At 35.8% G+C, this 19,183-nt stretch overlaps 1 protein-coding gene across 6 annotated transcripts in view; it reads right to left on the minus strand.

Annotated features, from left to right (window-relative positions):
- Positions 1-5,009: 5,009 nt before the first annotated feature.
- The window catches only part of HACE1 (HECT domain and ankyrin repeat containing E3 ubiquitin protein ligase 1), a 91,438-nt gene continuing 77,264 nt past the window's right edge, over positions 5,010-19,183 (minus strand). For 4 of the 6 annotated variants that reach the window (XM_044004919.1, XM_044004916.1, XM_044004915.1 and 1 more), the window contains 5 exons: positions 17,999-18,130; positions 14,444-14,542; positions 14,150-14,220; positions 7,424-7,537; positions 5,010-6,559 (listed from right to left, as the gene is read on the minus strand). In XM_044004919.1, the coding sequence (XP_043860854.1) occupies positions 6,457-6,559; positions 7,424-7,537; positions 14,150-14,220; positions 14,444-14,542; positions 17,999-18,130 (519 nt within the window). In that variant the 3' untranslated portion in view covers positions 5,010-6,456. The remainder of the gene's footprint in view (positions 6,560-7,423; positions 7,538-14,149; positions 14,221-14,443; positions 14,543-17,998; positions 18,131-19,183) is intronic. The other 2 variants (XM_044004918.1, XM_044004917.1) reach the window with 1 other exon arrangement.

The following is a 19,183-nucleotide window of genomic DNA, read 5'->3' on the forward strand; positions in this document are numbered from 1 at the left end:
GGCGCAATTGGGGTTAAGTGACTTGCCCAGGGTCACATAGCTAGTAAGTGTTAAGTGTCTGAGGCTGGATTTGAACTCAGGTCCTCCTGAATCCAGGGCCGGTGCTCTATCCACTGTGCCATCTAGCTGCCCCACAGTAGGAGTTTCCAAGTTCTCTGTCACAGTTTATGATTTTGATGGTTTTGCAACATTAGACACACAACCCATTTTCAAACATCAAGTATGCTTGGGATTGTACATTTTACAGAGATAATAAAAGTTAATGAGAACTCATGATCTATGATCTGACAAGACATCTGTTCTTTTCTTTTGTAAATGGTAAAATGCCCACTCTGACTTGTTGTGACACAGTGGGAGAGAACAGATATAATCCAATTAATCATTCTAAACTATAAGCTATATTCAGTTATAGTTTCTCAACAGGCTCGTCTTACATGGCTATTAATACACTGCAGGTGCTCTTCTAAAATTATCTTTTTACTGTAATTATGACATCCTGCCTTAACCACGTGGTCACTTCCAAATCTTACTAAATTAATAAAATCATAAATAAGGAAGCCACATAAACATTTATGTTATATCATGCCTGGGATGCACTCTTGTATGCTGCTGTCTCTTTGAATCCCTAGATCAGGAGTTCCTAAATTGGGGTGCAGGGATAGATTTCAGGGAATGTCAACTTGGTTGGGAAAAAATTTCATTTTTAATTCAGATGTAGCATTTTCTTCAATTATGACTTTAAAAAGAAAATAAAATTATTCTAAGAGAACTATTGGTTTGACCAGAGTTCCAAAGTAGATCCATAGAACCTCCCATAGGTCCTTTCATGGTTCACCTCAAGGGCCACTTCCTATGGGAAGCTTTTCCTGACTCCTCTACTTGTTGGTGTTCCTTTGCTGCCTCTCTGACACAATTAGGCTGCATGACCCTGGACAAGTCTCTTAAGACTATAAACTGCAGGAAAGGTGCTGAACTCCATCTTCTTCCCTGTGTGGCAATTTCCTCACTTGGGAGTTCTCTATATCAATAAAACCACTTGTCCACTTGTTTATGTGGTTTCCTTATAAATTCTCTAAGTCGTTGTACATTAAAAACACTTGTTTAGCTACAAAATGGAAGTGATATGCAATAGCTAATAGGAATGGACAGATCAAGTGAGAGTTTTTTAAGGATGGGAGATACAAGGGTATGTTTGTATACAGTCGGGAAAGTCAGTAGTCAGGGAGAGATTGAAGATTAAGTGAGACAGGGGGATTGAGAAAGGGGACAATCTGTTGGCCAAGCCAGAATGGAATAGGATCATGTGCATGCAGAGGGGTTTGCCTTGAAAATAAAAGCAACCTCATTATGTGAGAGAGGTGAAGAGAAAGTGGTGAGTGGGAGAGTTAGTTTATAAGTGTAAAAAGACTGCCTTGAAGGAGTGAGGGGTCACTTGAGGCTCCAACAACAGAAATTTGTTCAGAAACATAAATTTATAGTGGACCCAGTCAGCAGTTTTTGTGATTTTCCCCAGCTTTGATCAGCGGTATTTATGTAAGAGCAAAAGTAGTGAATGGTGGAAAAAATCCAAGGCTTGGAATGTGATGCAATCAGGAGACAAGGGACTAAAGAAAGGTCAAGATCAGAAAGGAAGGAAAGTGCAGCTAGTTCAAGAGTAATGACCTGGGAAAGAATTGAGGGGGTATAAAGAAATTGGAAGTCATGGACAAAAAAACAAGGTTTGGGGTTAGAAGGTAGAGGGTGAGGTGGAATGTTAACAGACTGATCAGATCAAGGAATTTCAGAGTTCATGGACATGGAAGTAAATTTGTGAGTTTTCCAAGGTTATGATGATCTCATTACATGGCTGAGTAGTGGAGGAACAGTCATGGGAAAGGACTAATTTAAGGAACTGTGAGGTTAGGATGTTTGAAAGAGTATCAATATGTATGCTGAAATCCTCTCGTATGAGGATAAAACCTAAAGAGGGGAAAAAAGGATTAAGCCAGAAACTAAACTTACCAGGGAAAAAAAGGGAGGTCAGTAAACAAACTGGAGGTCAGGAGGCAACTACTAGAATTGTGATTGAGTGGTACATATAAATTGGATGAAACTCAAAGGAGGAAAGGTTACTGTTAAGTATAGTGGTAGAGGGAAAATTTAGAAGTGACAATGGGGAGCTAGGAGAATTTCAATTGCCCCCCCTCAACCAGTGAGTCAATACAGATGGTGTTGGAAAGGGAGGCCAGGATGGCTGTGTCAGGAGGGGGCCAGGTCTCAGTGAGAGCTAGACAGTGAAAGAAATGGGAAAAGATTTAAGATGACAGAAACAGCTGAGGGAAGAACATAGAAAGTAGAAGTGGAAAAGTAAGATAGAGCAGTATTTCAAGATTTTAAAATTTGCATCATTTAAAATCACACTTCTATACTTGATGAGAAATGTGGGTTCATGAGCAATGGACAGTCTGTCCACTAGTATAATTTTTAACCCAGATTCAACTCCTCTTCCTGTCCATGTCTTTTCATAAATCCTTTCCTTAAGGATATACCCAATGAGCTGAGTTCCTTCTGCTAGCTTTTTTTTTTTTTTGGTGAGGCAATTGGGGTTAAGTGACTTGCCCAGGGTCACACAGCTAGTAAGTGTTAAGTATCTGAGGCCGAATTTGAACTCAGTTCCTCCTGACTCCAGGGCCAGTGCTCTATCCACTATGCCACCTGCTAGCTCTTTTAATATTCCATGGGTACCAGTTCAATATGGGCTTTCTCTTATCCTTTTTTTCCCTAGTAACCTATCCACTTCATATCTCAGTCATTTGTGCTCTTAATGCCTCTTAGGCTACTTTTCCTGATATGACACGCTGTACCTTTTGTCATTCTGTTGCCTTTTGGGTCTCCTGCAATTTTAGTCCTCTGTAGATTATGGACAGCTATGCAAAATAATGGGGTTGAAAATATGGGTTTTTACAGTTAAGAATCAAGGAAGTGCTATTGAATTTCCCAAATTCAGTCCAACCAGGTCTGCTCCTCCTATTCAAGGAGAAACAGAAGGCTAGAGGATCCCAGTCAAACTGCAATGGCACCTCAACTGGGACAAGCACAGTCACTACTTTTTGGCCCATAAACTGCACAGCCACTTGTAATGATTGCAATGACGCCACCTGCTGGCGACTTACTGTAGGAAAGCTCCAACATGAGGAGAGGGCCTCTGAGGGCAGGACCATGCGGCTTTCTTTGGCATCAGTGAGGACGAAGGGGGAGGCTGGCGCACTGTTTCGCCCTCTTTCCTGAGGACTCTGGTGGAGAAGGGAGCTAGGAATGCTCTCTCTCTTTAATAGATAGATGAATCTAGGTCTTTCTCTCTCTTTACCAAATTCTTATTCTCCTTAATAAATGCTTAAAAGCCTAACTCTTGCTAAAGCTAAAACTTTTAATTTATTGGCGACCACTCAGATATTTTACACAGTATAGCTAGAATTTTAGCCCTTACACACTGCATACATTAGTCTTGATGGTGGGCCTCACTATATAGCCTATTTCAGCTAATTCTTCCCCCACTGTCTCCCACTGTTGGCCTTCATCCCCCACCCCGAACTGCCAGAAGGTAAGTCTTTAAGCATGGGCTGTGAGAAAGCCCCACAGAGTTCTTCATGGATGTCATATAAGCAGGTTCTCCAAGAATCCCTTTCCTTTCCTGTACCCTCCATTCAAAATTTCCCAAATCTCCAAGGTTGGGCCACAGCTCCCTATCACCTCATTTTACTGTCCCCCCCAGCACAAAATGTCAATCTGTAATTATAGTACACTACCCCAGATTTGCCACATTACAAGAAATAGAACGAATCCTATGGCACGCCATTTCTAAAGTTTCTATGCCAGTTTCTTGCTCTTAGGAATTTGGCTCAAATCATCTTTCTCTTATATTCTTTTTTTTTAGAAATCATACTTTTGTGCTTTTCTTCTTATATCACCAGCTGTCAACTTCTGGAGTTGCTCTTTTTTCTGCTACAGCATTAACCTTCATTTACTCAAAGAAGGGATAAAATTTATTTTCTTCAGGTCTCCAACATACTATAGTGACTGTCCTTTTTGATGAAAAATTTGCACTCAACATATCCATCTACCTATAAACTAGAGATAAAGCAAAGTCAATAACTTTAAGGAATGCTTTCAACCTCTACTTTAAAGGAGTTATTCCTTCTGAAAAATAATGTTTTGCAAAATATCTACTGTAGGTTTCTGTAATAAAATTTTAAAAACATATGAAAGAATAAAATCCAAAAAAAATGTACTAATTCCCATGTCTTTCAATGACTAGCAAGGGCAGCTAGGTGGCACAGTGAATAGAGCATTGGCCCTGAAGTTGGGAGGAACTGAATTCAAATCTCACCTTAGACTAGCTGTGTAACCCTGGGCAAGTCACTTAACCCCAATTGCCTTAAACATCCAGGGACATCTCCAGTCACCCTGATATATGTCTTCCCACTTTGACCCAGGTGTCTCTGGAGGAAGGAATGAGGCTGGTGAATCTGCACAGTCTTCCTTCACTTAAATCCAATTCAGTGCAAGTCATGACATCACCCCATGTCATGGTCCTCTTCAAAGACAACAACGACTTGCACAATGTCTGGAATATACTAGGCATTTTAAAGTTAAAATAACAATATAATAGCCCATTGGCTTTTAGATCTGTGAGATCTTTAGCTTAATTTTATTATACATGGTTATTGTTATTGTTTTAGGCAAAAGCACCATGTTTTTCAAAACCAATTCATTAAAATCATAAACATACTTTTGTACAGTTAAAATCTAAGTAATGTAATCTTTTGTGTTTGTTTTTAAATAAAATGGCAGTTGGAAATGCAGGAAAGATTTAATGAATCAAATTGCTAAATGTGAAAATCTGGAGAAATTTTACTATTTAAGGAAAGCAACTAAAACCCAGTTTTTTTTTTTTCATACTAAAGAAATTTAAAAAGTAATCCTCAATATTTAAGGTGAGGTTTGATAATGAAAACAATTTTTCAACTTAATGTGTACACAAAAATCCATAGGAAAAACGTAGTTCCGATTGACTAAAATTTGGGAAAGTTTCTTTTTTTTTTCTAACTTATTTTTTATCCCAGCATTTTGCCTTTTCCCAGTAACATTTTTAAAATATCACAAAAACAAGCAACAAATATTTCATTTCTTCACTGGTGGCAAAATTTGCATATAAATCATTCTTCTAATATTTAAAAGTTCTTTTATGGGTAAGCAACAGTACCCTAAAAGTCATGGAATATTATTGTTACTAATTTCCAGATATAAAAGATAAAGATCTTAACACTAGAACATTTCTTTAGTTAAATCCTGTAAGAAGACAAGTTCTGTCCAATCCTCTTTTATTTTTTTCTTGAAATTCATTAAACCTCTTCAGATGTGTTTTCTAAAAGAAAACAGATAAAAGGTATTTTAAAATGTAAAAGCTTATATATTTTAATTTTGCAGTAAGTAGTAAAATAAACATACGTGCTGAGCTTGTTAATTTAAAAAGATAACTTTATGCAAAAATAAAAATACATTTTAAATTATATGTGCCATTCTAATTCATTCCATAGGCATGTCCTCAGAACTCAAGTAAAAACAAAACTGACTGGTTAAAAGAATTATGATAAAATATTACATTTAAATTTTACCTCAAATACAACTGAAAGCTAAACCCAAGTATAAGAGATTTGAGAACATGTGTATAAATGCATATGAGTATATAAATTGACACATACACGTGGCACATTTACCAATTAAGACACAAATAACTAGTCCAATATAGTGTAAACTTTAATATGTAAATTAGATGCCATTTTATCACCTATTTATCAATGACATTGGTCTTAACTTTATATATTAAAATATTAAAAAGCTTAAAAAACATCATTGCAATATAGATACAATGTGAGAAAATACATATTTGTGGTTTTATACACAATCAAATTCAACCCATTTTATATTTTTTTCTCAAAAAAAAAAATAAATGGCACTTTGCATGCAACAAAATATACAAGCCTAGGAGAGTCTGTATAGGATTCAAGTTGAGAACAAAAAATGGAAAAACAAACAAACAAAAACCATCCTCTAAAGCCTAACAGTTAAATGGCAGAAGTGGAATGTACAACAGGACTGACTTAACACATTTGATGCAGATTAAGGCAACATGAATAAGGAAAAGAGCTATTTCAAATATAAAACTATATACATGTAAATATATATATATATATATTTATTTACAAATGAAATCTATTGTAATTTAAAATTTTCTGTAATTTTATCACAAACTTCAACAAACATACAATGAAAGAAAGAAAAAGGCTCCTTTAGGAATTTTACACAGCAGCCCTGCCCCTGGGCTGACTTTAGGCTGCTTCTCTGTCAATGGTTTCCTAAATGACTTCTGCCACTTTGAATCACGCCTCAGTAGGCAGATGAGTTTTGTAGACTTCATTATGCCATCGTGTAACCATAGCTTCCACAGTGTAATGCCACAAGCAGCCTGTCCTTAAGGATTTCCTTACTTGGGTATTCAGGTAACTTGAGCATGTTGATGCTTTAAAAGAAAAAAAAAACACCCACATCACTATTAAATATGAAATTTCAGACTTTTTTCCTGGCACGGAAAACAGTACTAGATAATTAACATGAAACTGTCCTTTCAAATTTGCATTCAAATTGGAAAACCCTGAAGATGTATTTATGAAGGAAACAAAGCTTCACTGCTGCATTGCAGTACCCCTTAGCATTCAGATGGATTGTAGGAGAGTAAATTCTTTTGCATTTAAAATAAAAAGCAAAAGAAGAACTTAGTTTGAAGAATCTTTGCAAATTAACTGTCACAGTGACCCTTGGTGAATAATGTAGTCTATTCTATTACATAACAGGGACTAGTTCCCAACACTCCTCCCACCATAACTACAGAGATATGTACTTATTGGGGATCAGATCAGAACTTGTGAATTCACTGATAAAGGAAACTCCCTTTACCAATGCAAGGCAGAACCTTCTCTGTAACTTAGTCTTAGAGAATTGCCTGGTACTCTGAGAAGCAAGATTTGTCCACAGCCTCTCGATTCTTTCAAAAAGCCTGAACAAAGTACATAATTTAATGACCATGTTTTCCTTCCAATGTATTAAAATAAATCACACCCCTGATAATCAAAAAAAAATTTAATTTAATTTAAAAAATTACACTGGGGAGAGAACTCTCAATGTGGAAAATCCCTTTATTGATGAAGAACTGTATCTACTATGAAACTCATAATCTTGGAGAACTTGCCCAGGATCACACATCCAGTGTCGGATGACTATCAGCCCAAAGTACCTCACAATGAAAGAAGAATACATTTCAATAATGATCATTCGTATTTATATAGTGCTTTAAGTTTGCAAAGCATGCTGGGGCTATTTACCATACCATGTACTTGACGTTGGTAGCAGATTTGGAGTGTAGGGCACAGCAGCTATCGTAAAATTTTGCAATCCACTTCCACCCATGATATTAGCAAAGCCACCATGTGGGACCCTGGAACTAAAAAACAATGTGCTATTAAACAATTATTTTAGGAGAAACTTTTAAAATCTACATTTTACAATGTTTTTCATTATAACCCTCTATCTTTTTTTTCCTCCCCAGGAAAAAGTGATGAAGGCCACCAGCATGTTGAGTGGACCAGAACCCTTATGGAAAAAATTATGGGATTAAAGACAAGAGTGGATAGGTTCTCTCAACAGGAAATTGATAAGATCCCAAATCCTTTTGAGTATACTCCATTATATATAGACACCAAAACCTGAAAGCTATTTTATACCTAATCCATAGGGCCTACCTAAGGCAGAGGGTATGCCCTCAGAAAGAAAGAGGTATAGATGGATATAAAGCATAAATTCTGGCTGGTACAAACAATTGATTCAATTCCATCTAACCATTATCAACTTTTTGTTTTCTGAATTCACCAATATTTCCATTTTAAAAGGCCATATTCAATTGTGTAAAATTGACCAGATGTATTTACTTATCAAAAAACTTACATGAAATGGCTTCATAAAGCAAGGAAGATGGAGAGGACAAAAATCATTCTTTGAATGTTAGTTGTATTGCCTCAAAAAGTAGAAATGCATAAGATAGAGAATAGTAGAGAGCACTTAAGGACTAAAAACAAAATGATCAACTCAGAGGACTAATAAATAATGGCTACAAAAAAACTTAAAATTTATCATATAAATGGGGAAGATCAGAATTTCTCAGTGTACTTATCGATTGTGGTACAACTGTTTCTACTCCACTATCCTAGTTTAAATAAAAATAGTAAAATATTACATTTTAAAAGCAACAATTGTTCCATTTATTTAATCATGATTAATGAAAAATATTTGTTTTAATAGTTCCATTTAAGTAATTTTATGGTATGCAGTTGGAAGTATTTAATTTTTTTAAGTTGCACTGAAAACACACTATTTAAAGTATAAAGAAACTGACATTCAGATGCAACAAAGATTTCACCCTTCACCAACAAATTTCCCAACCCTCCCCACATATTCTTATCCTGCATGATTGTTATCTGTGTGTTACTACAATGCTATACAAACGCTTCATAAAATTCTTTTGGAAACCTGTTTGTTCCTTTTTTAAAAATAAATGACCATGGAGGACTGGCCCTGGAGTCAGGAGGACCTGAGTTCAAATTCAGCCTCAAACACTTAACACTTAGTAGCTGTGTGACCCTGGGCAAGTCACTTAACCCCAATTGCCTTACCAAAAAAAAAAAAAAAACAAACAAACAAACATGACCAGACTGCCTTGATTTATATTTGTCATGAGCAGTTAGTTATCAGTTATACCACCACACGTCCTTCCATATTCAGAATTACTGATAATTGTGATTAATATCATGTTCCATGATTTATTTGCAGCCCTATAACTGCCAAGAGAATATTGACGTTAGAAATGGGTTGTTGTAGCAGACAACAGTTGAAAACCATTGAAGGCGCTGAACAATCTTCTATTCAATTTTGGGTCCAAGTAAGTCCATTTACAATACTTGTCCAAGACAAGGGATTGATAGACTAACTCATCAGGCTGCCTATCCAGCGGGATGTGAAAAATCAAGACAATGTCTTTTTTATTCGCTTTCTTTTTCCATTATAGATGGTAAAAACAATTACTTTCATAATGCTGTGGATTTCACTGAATAGCCTTTGTACCCCTCCACGATGATATGATTGTTACAATATAGGTAGCACAGTGGGTAGAGTGCCAGGCCTGGAGTCAGGAAGACCTGAGTTCAAATCTGGCCTCATGACACTTATTAGATGTATGACACTGGGCAAGTAACTTAACCCTGTTTGGCTCAGTTTCTTCATCTGTTAAAAAGAAATGATAAACCACTCCAGTATTTTTGTCAAGAAAACCCCAATGGAGTCACTAAGAGTAAGATACCACTGAAAAATGACTAAATGTGAATAGTAGCATTTGGAGAAATTTTTTTTTGATCAATAAAGAATTCTTTTTGTTTGGTCTCTTCTCAGGATATCTTTTAAGAAAAAAGTGAATATTGTGCTTTATATTTTGTTTGATATCAGTAATCAAAAAATTATTGAATATAGTGTTCTCCATACTTAAAATTGGTAATATTCCACAATGTTAACATATACATGGGAAACTTCTTGTTCAAAGAAAAATACTGCATTTTGCTCTAGGATCATATGATTAAGAGCTGGAAGGGCCCTTAGAAATCATCTACTCCAACCCCCTAATCTTATAGGTAAGGAAAACTGAGGCCCAGAGAGGTGAAATGACCTGCCCAAGGTCATATTTAAACATAGGTTTTCTAATTCCAAATTCAGTGTTCTTCAATTAAGTCAAATGTGTGTTTTTAAATCACTACACAAAAGACAAGGTTGGTTCTTATATTTTTCTTAACCCCTCGGCCCATTTTGTGGCTGTAAAAATGTACCCTGCTACAAAAAATTTTCCATAAAAGTCTGCCTTTTCCCATGTTTTCATCAAGAATGCCCTCAGAAGAAGAGGAAGAGGAGGAAGAAGAGGAAAAAGAAAAAGCAGCTGCCCCTAGAGTTCCAACTAAAACAATGAGATCACAGCTCCACTGAAGTCTTGAGAAAGCAGGTAAATGTGTTTCTTAATAAGTTCTTACCTGCCTTTCCCCTTATTCTCCATAGAAGACCCAACAATGATCATTTTGAACTTTTTTGAAAATTGTTCCCTGAAGGGGGCAGCTAGATGGGCAGTAGATAAAAGCATGGGCCCTGGATTCAGGAGGACCTGAGTTCAAATCCAGTCTCAGACACTTGACACTTACTAGCTGTGTGACCCTGAGCAAATCACTTAACCCTCATTGCCCTTTAAAAAAAAAAAAAAAGGCAAGAAAGAAAAAGGTTTCCTGAGTGCCTATATCAGCAGAGGAAAACTAATCATACACCCCAGATTACATTCTTCCCTATAAAACACCTGGCCCTCTTCTGCTATGTTGTCTGGCGTAAGTTGGGTGTCCCATATTAAAAAACTGGAGGGGTAAGAGAACTAGCATTATCGGAGTATCAGGACAAGAAAGGCTCTATCTTAATCATCTATCCCCTTATTATTCTTCTTGTGGACATGAAGATCAATGCATTCAAGGCCTACACCCCATAAATTCTGTTCTCTTCAGAGACCTGGGTAGATCCTTACATGGTGGGAAAAAATGATCTTGATATATTACTGTACCACCACCATCACCCTACCACCAATTTCCTTTATTTTACTCCATCCCTCTTTCAAGATGTTTTAAGTCAAGTGCTTTCCTTAATATTAGGAAAGATGCACCTGTAATAAAAGTTTTGCTGGTTTTACTGGCGATTTTGTTTCTAGTGATATTTCTAAGACCCTGAAAAATAGCTACAATAAACTGAGACCGCTGTGCAGAGTTAGGAAGATAGAAAATGGTATGTTCAGTTGAGAAAGGAGCTAGTAGGACAAATTTGACTGAAGTATGGCATATGTAAAGGGAAGTAATATGCAATATAATAGACTAGAATGAGACTGTGTAGGGCTTATTGCAAACTGAGCTTGTATACAATCCTGGGGGAAATAGGAAGCCACTGGCTATTTTAAATGTGGATTGAAATAATATGGTGGAAAAAAAAAAGAAAAAAAAGAAATATGGTGAGAGCTGTCATCGGAATATTAATTTGACAGATATGTGAAAAAAGTGAATAAGGGGCAGCTAGGTGGCGCAGTGGATAAAGCACCGGCCCTGGATTCAGGAGGACCTGACTTCAAATCTGGCCTCAGACACTTGACACTTACTACCTGTGTAACCCTGAGCAAGTCACTTAACCCCCATTGCCCCACAAAAACAAAAACAAAAACAAAAAAATAAGTGAATAATTGGAAAGACTGGATAAAGGGAGAGCAGTAAGAAGACTGTTACAATAAACCAGGTAAGAGATGATATGTAATAAAATAAAGGTATGTAATAAACTAGTGCTTGTATGAGTAGAAAGGAGAGGATAAAACAACAAATATTTTGGAAGAAGAATCAACAAGACATGGCAAATGATTCCATTTGGGAGCCAGTCATGATAGGAAAGAAAAGATAATATCAGCATTGCAAACCTGAGTGGCAAGTGTCCTCAAAGAAACAAAGATTTGGGATGTGGGTTTGGGAGGGAAATATGAATAATTCTGTTTTGGATAAGTTGAACTTAAAGTGCTGGCATACAGCAAATCACTGAAAATGTGGGGAAAATCCAAGGAGAGATTAAAACTATATATGAAGATCTAGGAGGTAATCTGGATAGACCATCAACCCATAAGGGCTGACGAGATCACCAAGGGAAAGAGTACCAAGGATGAGAAAAGGGATCATGAGGTACAGAGCCCTGGGGGAATGGCCATTATTAGTAGGCAAAAAAAGATGACCAGAAATAAGCACTTAAACAGGTAGGAAGAAACCAAGAGCAAAAGATCAGTATCACAGAAGCGAAGGAAGAAGAAAATGGCCAGAAAGGGATGAGTAACAACACCAAAAGCTATAGTAGAAAAAAGGCATTGTATTTCTCAGTTAAGAGATTACAGGCAATCTTGATGAGAATAATGTCAACAAAGTGGTAAAGTTACCTGTCAGATTGCCAAGGGGTTGAACAGTTGAGCAGGAGGTAAGAAAACCTAGATAATAAATGCAGGTGACTCACTCTAGAAACTTGGCTTTGAAAGGAAGATCTATAATAAAGTATCTTAAAGATATTCCGAGGTCAAATCAAGCTTGGTTTATTTGTTTAAAGGAAGACTGGAAACAAGTCATGTCCTTCCTGCTACCTGCATAAGAAACAGGAAATGAATGAGGGGACATATTCCTGGACAAAGTAGGAAAGGACAGGATCAAGAATACAAGAAGCTAGGGGACAACTAGGTGGCACTGTGGATAAAGCACCAGTCCTAGATTCAGGAGGACGAGGACCTGAGTTCAAATCCAGCCTCAGATACTTGACACTAGATGTGTGACCCTGGGCAAGTCACTTAACCCTCGCCCCGACCCCCTCCCCCCCCCCAAAAAAAAAGAATTCAAAAAGCTGGATAGGGCTTCAGGAAAAGGAATGGCTTCACTGCCTCAAAGACCAGAGGAAAGAAGTAGACAATGAATGATGATGTATAGTGATTTAGAGTGATTTACAGAAGAACAAGGAACTAATAACATATAGCCTCTACTTTATTGGAAAAACAGGAGGCAAAGTCTATTGAGAGAAAAGGGGGTAAGAACTGAGTAAGGAACTTGATGAGAAAAGGTTTGAATAGTTGCTGTGACAGAGTCAAGAGTTCATGCAGGAATCAAAGTATTACCATGAAATAGTGAGGGCCCAGTAAAAATTCAGTAGTTTTATAGTGGACTTGGTATACTTGCATGACTTCCTAGCATTTTTTAGCAGTATGCTAAGTAAAAGGAGAGAAAGCAGATGATAGGGTCAACCCAGGGTTGTAGTTTGGAAAGAAACAATCAGCAATAGGAAAAGGAGGTCAGAGACTCAAAAAGATAAAAGGCAATATATAGTTGAATTGGTTAGCAAATTGGAAAAGTGGAAAGTGAGGCCAGAATAGAGGTGATAAAAACAAAACAGGGTGGAAGAAATAAAACACAGTGAAGAAGGAAATGGAGATAACATCAGTATGAAGGATTGATTTTGCAAAAGTGAGGCAGAGAGGGGCAGCTAGGTGGCACTGGATAAAGCATTGGCCCTGGATTTAGGATGGCCTGAGTTCAAGTTCGGACACAGACACCTGACACTTACTAGCTGTGTGACCCTGGGCAAGTCACTTAACCCTCATTCCCCACCCACCCCCCTAAGCAACGAAGCCTGAACTTTAGCCCAGTAAACAATAGCTAATATTTGGCTAGTTCCAAATACATATGGATTTCTTAAAAGTTGGATGGCATCTAAAATTATTTTGTTTATAAATTCTTAGTATGATTATGGGAAAGTCTGGCAATCAATAAAGTACTTATCAAATACCTCCTTACAAGCATTGTGTTGTGAAACAGCAGTATCAAAGCACATGAAGAGCTTCCAACACAAATTGGATATACTTGCTGTTAACCTAACCCAACAATATAGCAATACTACAAATATAAGTAATACTGTCTAGTTTGTCAGATTATGCATTTTCCCAACATATAACATTTGTTGATAGCCTTGTTTATCTGCACTGTTTATCTTTGTGTTATACATAAAAATGATGGAAAAGAGGTGAGTATATCAGAAATTCAGAGTACTGACTATAACAACAACTAACATTTATGTACAGCCTACAACATACCAGGCACCATGCTAAGTGCTTTATAAATATAATTTCACTGATCTTCACAACAATCTGAGAAGTAGGTGCTAATGTTACCCCAAATTTACAGATGAGGAAACTGAAGCAAGCAGGTTAAGTGACCAACTCAGGGTCACATAGCTACTAAGTGTTTGAGGCAGGATTTGAATTTAATTTTTCTTGACTCCAGGCCTAGAATTCTATCCTGGGGGCACCCTTGCTGCCCCACATAAATCAACTCTTCCTGAGTCATCTATCCCCAATTTGTCACAACTCTAATATAAATAAAATTCTTGCCAAAATCAAATACAGAACTATAAAAATATTTCTTACCTGCCAGTAACAAACTGCAACAGAAGCACTCTTTCCTCTTGAGTTATGCTTTCCACAACTTCCCAGAACCACTAACAGAACAAAAGATAATTCATCCATAATTCAAGTAACAGAAAATATACATGGAAAAGATGTTTATATTACTCTAAGTTCCTCATGCAGTATTTCTAGAAGAATAATTTGGGAAATATTTTGCAGATTAATAGGTATTGGTTTTGATCTAATACTGTTGAAAAGCTTACAGAATAAAACTGCAAAATTCAATTTCATTCTAATCACTTAAAGAGATTTTACCTGAACAACTGGATCATCTCTTTCATAGCCACTTGTATATTCTGTATTTTTTATCCAATCATTCACATCAATTTCTGGCATACCAGAAAGCAGTAACTCCTTGGGGGAGAAAAAAAAAATTCTGATTAATCCTGAAGAAAAAAAAAGATTACATTTAAACAATAAATTTACTTTTAGAAACTTATATGTAAAATTGAAATTCTTTTCTTAACTTTTAGAAGATCAACAAGCAATGCAACTCTTAAATCTGGACACAATCCTTTATGCATATCAAATATTTTACACGTTGCTCTACATTTGGCATTTCACTAAAATATTACACAGAGACAATATATATGATAATTTAAGTAATATTAGTGTAATAGACCATAATTTGCTTCCTTTATATTTTCATTAGAGATTACTCTATAAAAAACTAAGAAACCATATAATAGGAAACTATTCTAAAAATGGAGATAGAAAAACCTAAATAATTGTGATTGAGTCAACAGATTCTAACCATGAGGGAAAAGAAGTTATCTAATGAATACAGAAAAAAATTTAGTATCTCCAAACTCTTGGTAGTATTTCTTTTTTGTTTACTACCTTCTAAAGAAATAATAATCATAAGATTATAGATTTCAGATCAGAAATTTTGATTTAGAGAGATTTCAGAGGTCATCTTAAATACAACTCGCTCATCTTACAGACTAGGAAATTGAGATAGAGAGAGATTAAAGTAACAAGACTAAGGTCACATATGCTTTAATTGGCTGAACTAGAGATTTAAAAGCAGGTTCTCAGACTCCAAACTGAGTCTTCTTCCCAAGGATATTGAAAAATTTATCTCTGTGTAATCACAGGCATCCAGTTTAGCACTATTCCTCTTCTATTTGTTTACAAGTCAGTTTGGATTATCACAAAAAATATAATTTGTGATATTTGAGAATTTCACTTGAGATGTATTTTATATCAACACTCCTCTTAAACCGTTTTGTTCCTAAGACTTTATTTCTTTATTTTAACAAAAGCTAAGAGGCAGATTTTCAAGCCTAAACAATGTCATGGAATTCAGTGAGTACTATATTTAGAGAATTGATAGCCCTAAAGTGCTACTACCTATTTATCAATCATGTAATCTCCTCACATATTCCAGGAGAGGGAGAAAAGGAGAACATTTTCTCTTCTGTCACCAAAAGAGGCAGACAGCTTTACATTTTAGTTCTTTTGCTTTAATAGATCCAAATTTCAAAAACTGAATTATCCAAATGGGATCTTGATTTTAATTAACATCCATTGCCTACTTTTTTTTTTTAGCTGACTGTTGAGCAAGTTCATCTCTTTCAGTAGCTTAATGATTCACACATAAGGAGAATGAGGGAAAAGAACTGATGCTATGGAGATTTTTTTTTTTTGGTGTGATAAGAAAGCTACTGCATTTGACACCGTCACCAGAGATACCTATACAGGGGCATTATTAACTGTGGAGACTTTTCTTTTGGCTGTTGATGCCATGTGGTTATGATTCCAGATGAGATTTATAGCAGACCTATAGAAGATCTTTAGAAGCAGACCTTCCTGTTTCTTATTTGAGAAATCGTAAGAAACCACTACACAATTATCTTAGTCTGAAGACTATGGGCTAAACTGAAAGAAAGAGAAACCTTATCTTTCTTTGACAATCAATTCCAAAATAATGTCCTGCTACTCTCTCTCTGATTAGTCCAGGAAGGACTCTTCTCTTAAAGTAATTGGGAGGGTAATAGGACAAGAGCATTGGACCCTAGACTAATTACCTAAGAGTAGCAACCCTTTTCTCCAATCCCTGAAGAGATTATGATAATAACCCACCTTGGAGAATAATCTATTTCAGTGATAGGACCTGGAGACAACTCATTTGGATTAGGATCTCTGTGAGCCTCATGTTGACTTGGTTTTATTATCTATGTTTTGTTGTATTTTTACTTATTTTGTTAAATATTTCCCAATTACATTTTAATTTGGTATTGACCATACTCACAAGTCTTGCGGGTAGCATCAAGGAATGGTGTTTGATACCTCTGGTCTATTTGATTACTAAAATGCCTGGAAGTTAGGGTAGTACTGACTAACTAGAAAGGAGAGTCCTTGAAGAGAGTATTCAAAGAGATTAAATGGTTTTAGCAAATTGAGACTATGCTGAAAGTTATGGGACTGTTTTTGTTTAATGAAGCAAACCGCTACTGAACTAAATTCTAGAACCTTGACTATGAAATATATTTTGTTAAACAATACTATAAATGTGAACTTTAAAATCACTTAGAAAGATATCAAAGGTTATGAGTTTGGACATTTCTAAAATGAAAAAAAAAATGCTTAGATTTAGAATAATCTAAAATTAATAAAAATCATTTCTAGAAGGCATGTGCCTATATTGCAAAGCATATTCTTCAACACATAGTATTTTGTTTTTTATTAGATTATAATAAAATTAGGTCAATTCATTCTAAAAAAACTGATCTCTTAAGGACTCTTACATTAAAAGCCTGATATATGAGAATGGTTTATATTACGTATACACAATGGAATATATAAATTAATAAGGTGACAAGAGAGAGTGTACTTGTAGGAAGTTTATATTTGGAAGAATGACACTACGGGCAATAATTAGGCATGATACTTAACCTCACAGAGGTTATGATCTACATGTCTTGGAAGAAAAGGAAAGAAAAATTGAGGAATAAGGAAGGATCACATAATGAGAAGGAACCTTGGAGGCCAGTCAAACATATCTCTGTCTTAGCTGACAAGCGGTCATTTAGCCTTTTTCCTAAGGATCTCTAGTTAGGGAGAATCTACCACCTCCCAAAGTAGCCCACTACATTTCTGGATACCTCTTAAGTGTGAGGAAGATTTTCTTTCTATCAAGCGTAGATGTGCCACTCTGAAATTTCCATCAATTGCTCCTAATTCTGTCAAAGGAAGCCAGGCAGAACCAGACTTTTCTAGAACAACTGTTTCCAGCTCCTTCAACTGATCATCATATAGCCAAGATCCTTCAATATCCTACTTGTCCTCTGGATAACTCTAAAGCTAATTAACATCCTTACTGAAATGTGGTGCCCAGAATTAAACATAATAATCCAGATCAAGGCAGAATACAAAGTTATTATCACCTCCTTATTTAATGAAACCCAAGACTGCATTACATTCTTAGTAGTTAGACCATACTGTTGACTAATATCAAACCTGTAATTCACTGAAACTCTTAGGTATATCTTAACCTGCTGTGTGATTTTATAATTGTGTATATCAAATTTCACTAATCCAATTTAATAATTTACCAATTATTAAAATAAAAGGATATAAGTATTATCAGTTTTTAAACACATATATACTACCCCAACCTTGAATGATTAGAGGAAGGAGGAAGAACCTAAAACAACAACAATACAGTCCTACAATTGCATTAAATATTCATACTCCAATCTGACCTGTGTCATGCAAGCACAATATATATAATTATATATATACACATATACATACACACATACACAAGTCTTATCAATAACTAAATGACTAGGTACTTCCACTTACCAGTTCATATTCATCAAAAAGTTGTATAAGGGAAGGCGGAATGAACATGTGGAAGCCCTGTAAGAAAGCATTGATCTGAGGCTGAATGGCTCTTGTCATTCGGAGCTCAGTAACAAGCTGGACATATTCTGCCTGTAATTAAAAATGTGACAAAGAAATAAAAACCTTAATGTGGTTTAAAAAAACTCAGTAACAATATAAAACAAGTTCAAAAGGTATAATCTGTCCACATTGGTATAAATTCACATAAACTGATTACAGTTCTATTATATGGACACAATTTACAAAAAAAAAGAATATAATGAAAAACCTCAGCTAAGAACGAGCTAATTTGCTTGTTGCTCAAAAAAAATTTTTTTAAATAATAATTCATTATAAAATAGATGTTTATGTTGAAAAAAATAGATTTTGGTGATTTCATCCATTATCAAGATGTATTTTGGCATCAATAGGAATAAAAATATTATATTAGAACTGCTGATAAAATGTGGCTGTACCTTATCAACTATATTTTCTAAACCAAAATCTTAATCATTAAACTCTGAAGGTTCATAGCAATTATCTTTTGATTGATTCTTATCCTCCAGGGAATGCATATTCCCTGGGCACAAAAACCCCAAACCCCCCCAAAAACACCACCTACCCAATCTCCCTTCATTTATTCCTTCTTCTGAAGGAACAGAACACTTGATACTCTGTTTCAAGAGAAATATCACACACCCTAAGTCAGCAAGTGAAGTGTAGCCACTTACTGGCAGTGCCTTCTCTGAAACACTTAGCCTTGTGGGTGACTTACAGCCATAAATGCACTTTCAATACTGCAAAGGGGCTACTTATTCCCCTGACACAGGAATGGAACCAGTCTGTCTCTCCACTAGAAAATATATCAGATGCCAGCTCCCACCTGTCCTACCCACCCTACAACATACTCCATATAAACATCAAAGTTTATTCAAGTCCAGGCTCTTATCAAAAAGAATCATTTGCTACAAGTTATTCACTGGTGGTTTCTGGGCAGAGAAAAAAAAACATTGAAATAAAAGTAATCCCATTGAGACTATCCTAAAAGTTTATTCCTCAAACTGACTTGACATGAACAGAATTTATTTCCATGTAGCTTCATTTCTGTGTAATTTAAGTCAAGGCATTAGGACATCCGGTAGTGGTTGCTGGCCATTCAAATTA

Source organism: Dromiciops gliroides, chromosome 4, assembly GCF_019393635.1.
Source record: "Dromiciops gliroides isolate mDroGli1 chromosome 4, mDroGli1.pri, whole genome shotgun sequence".
Taxonomy (NCBI): Eukaryota; Metazoa; Chordata; class Mammalia; order Microbiotheria; family Microbiotheriidae; genus Dromiciops; species Dromiciops gliroides.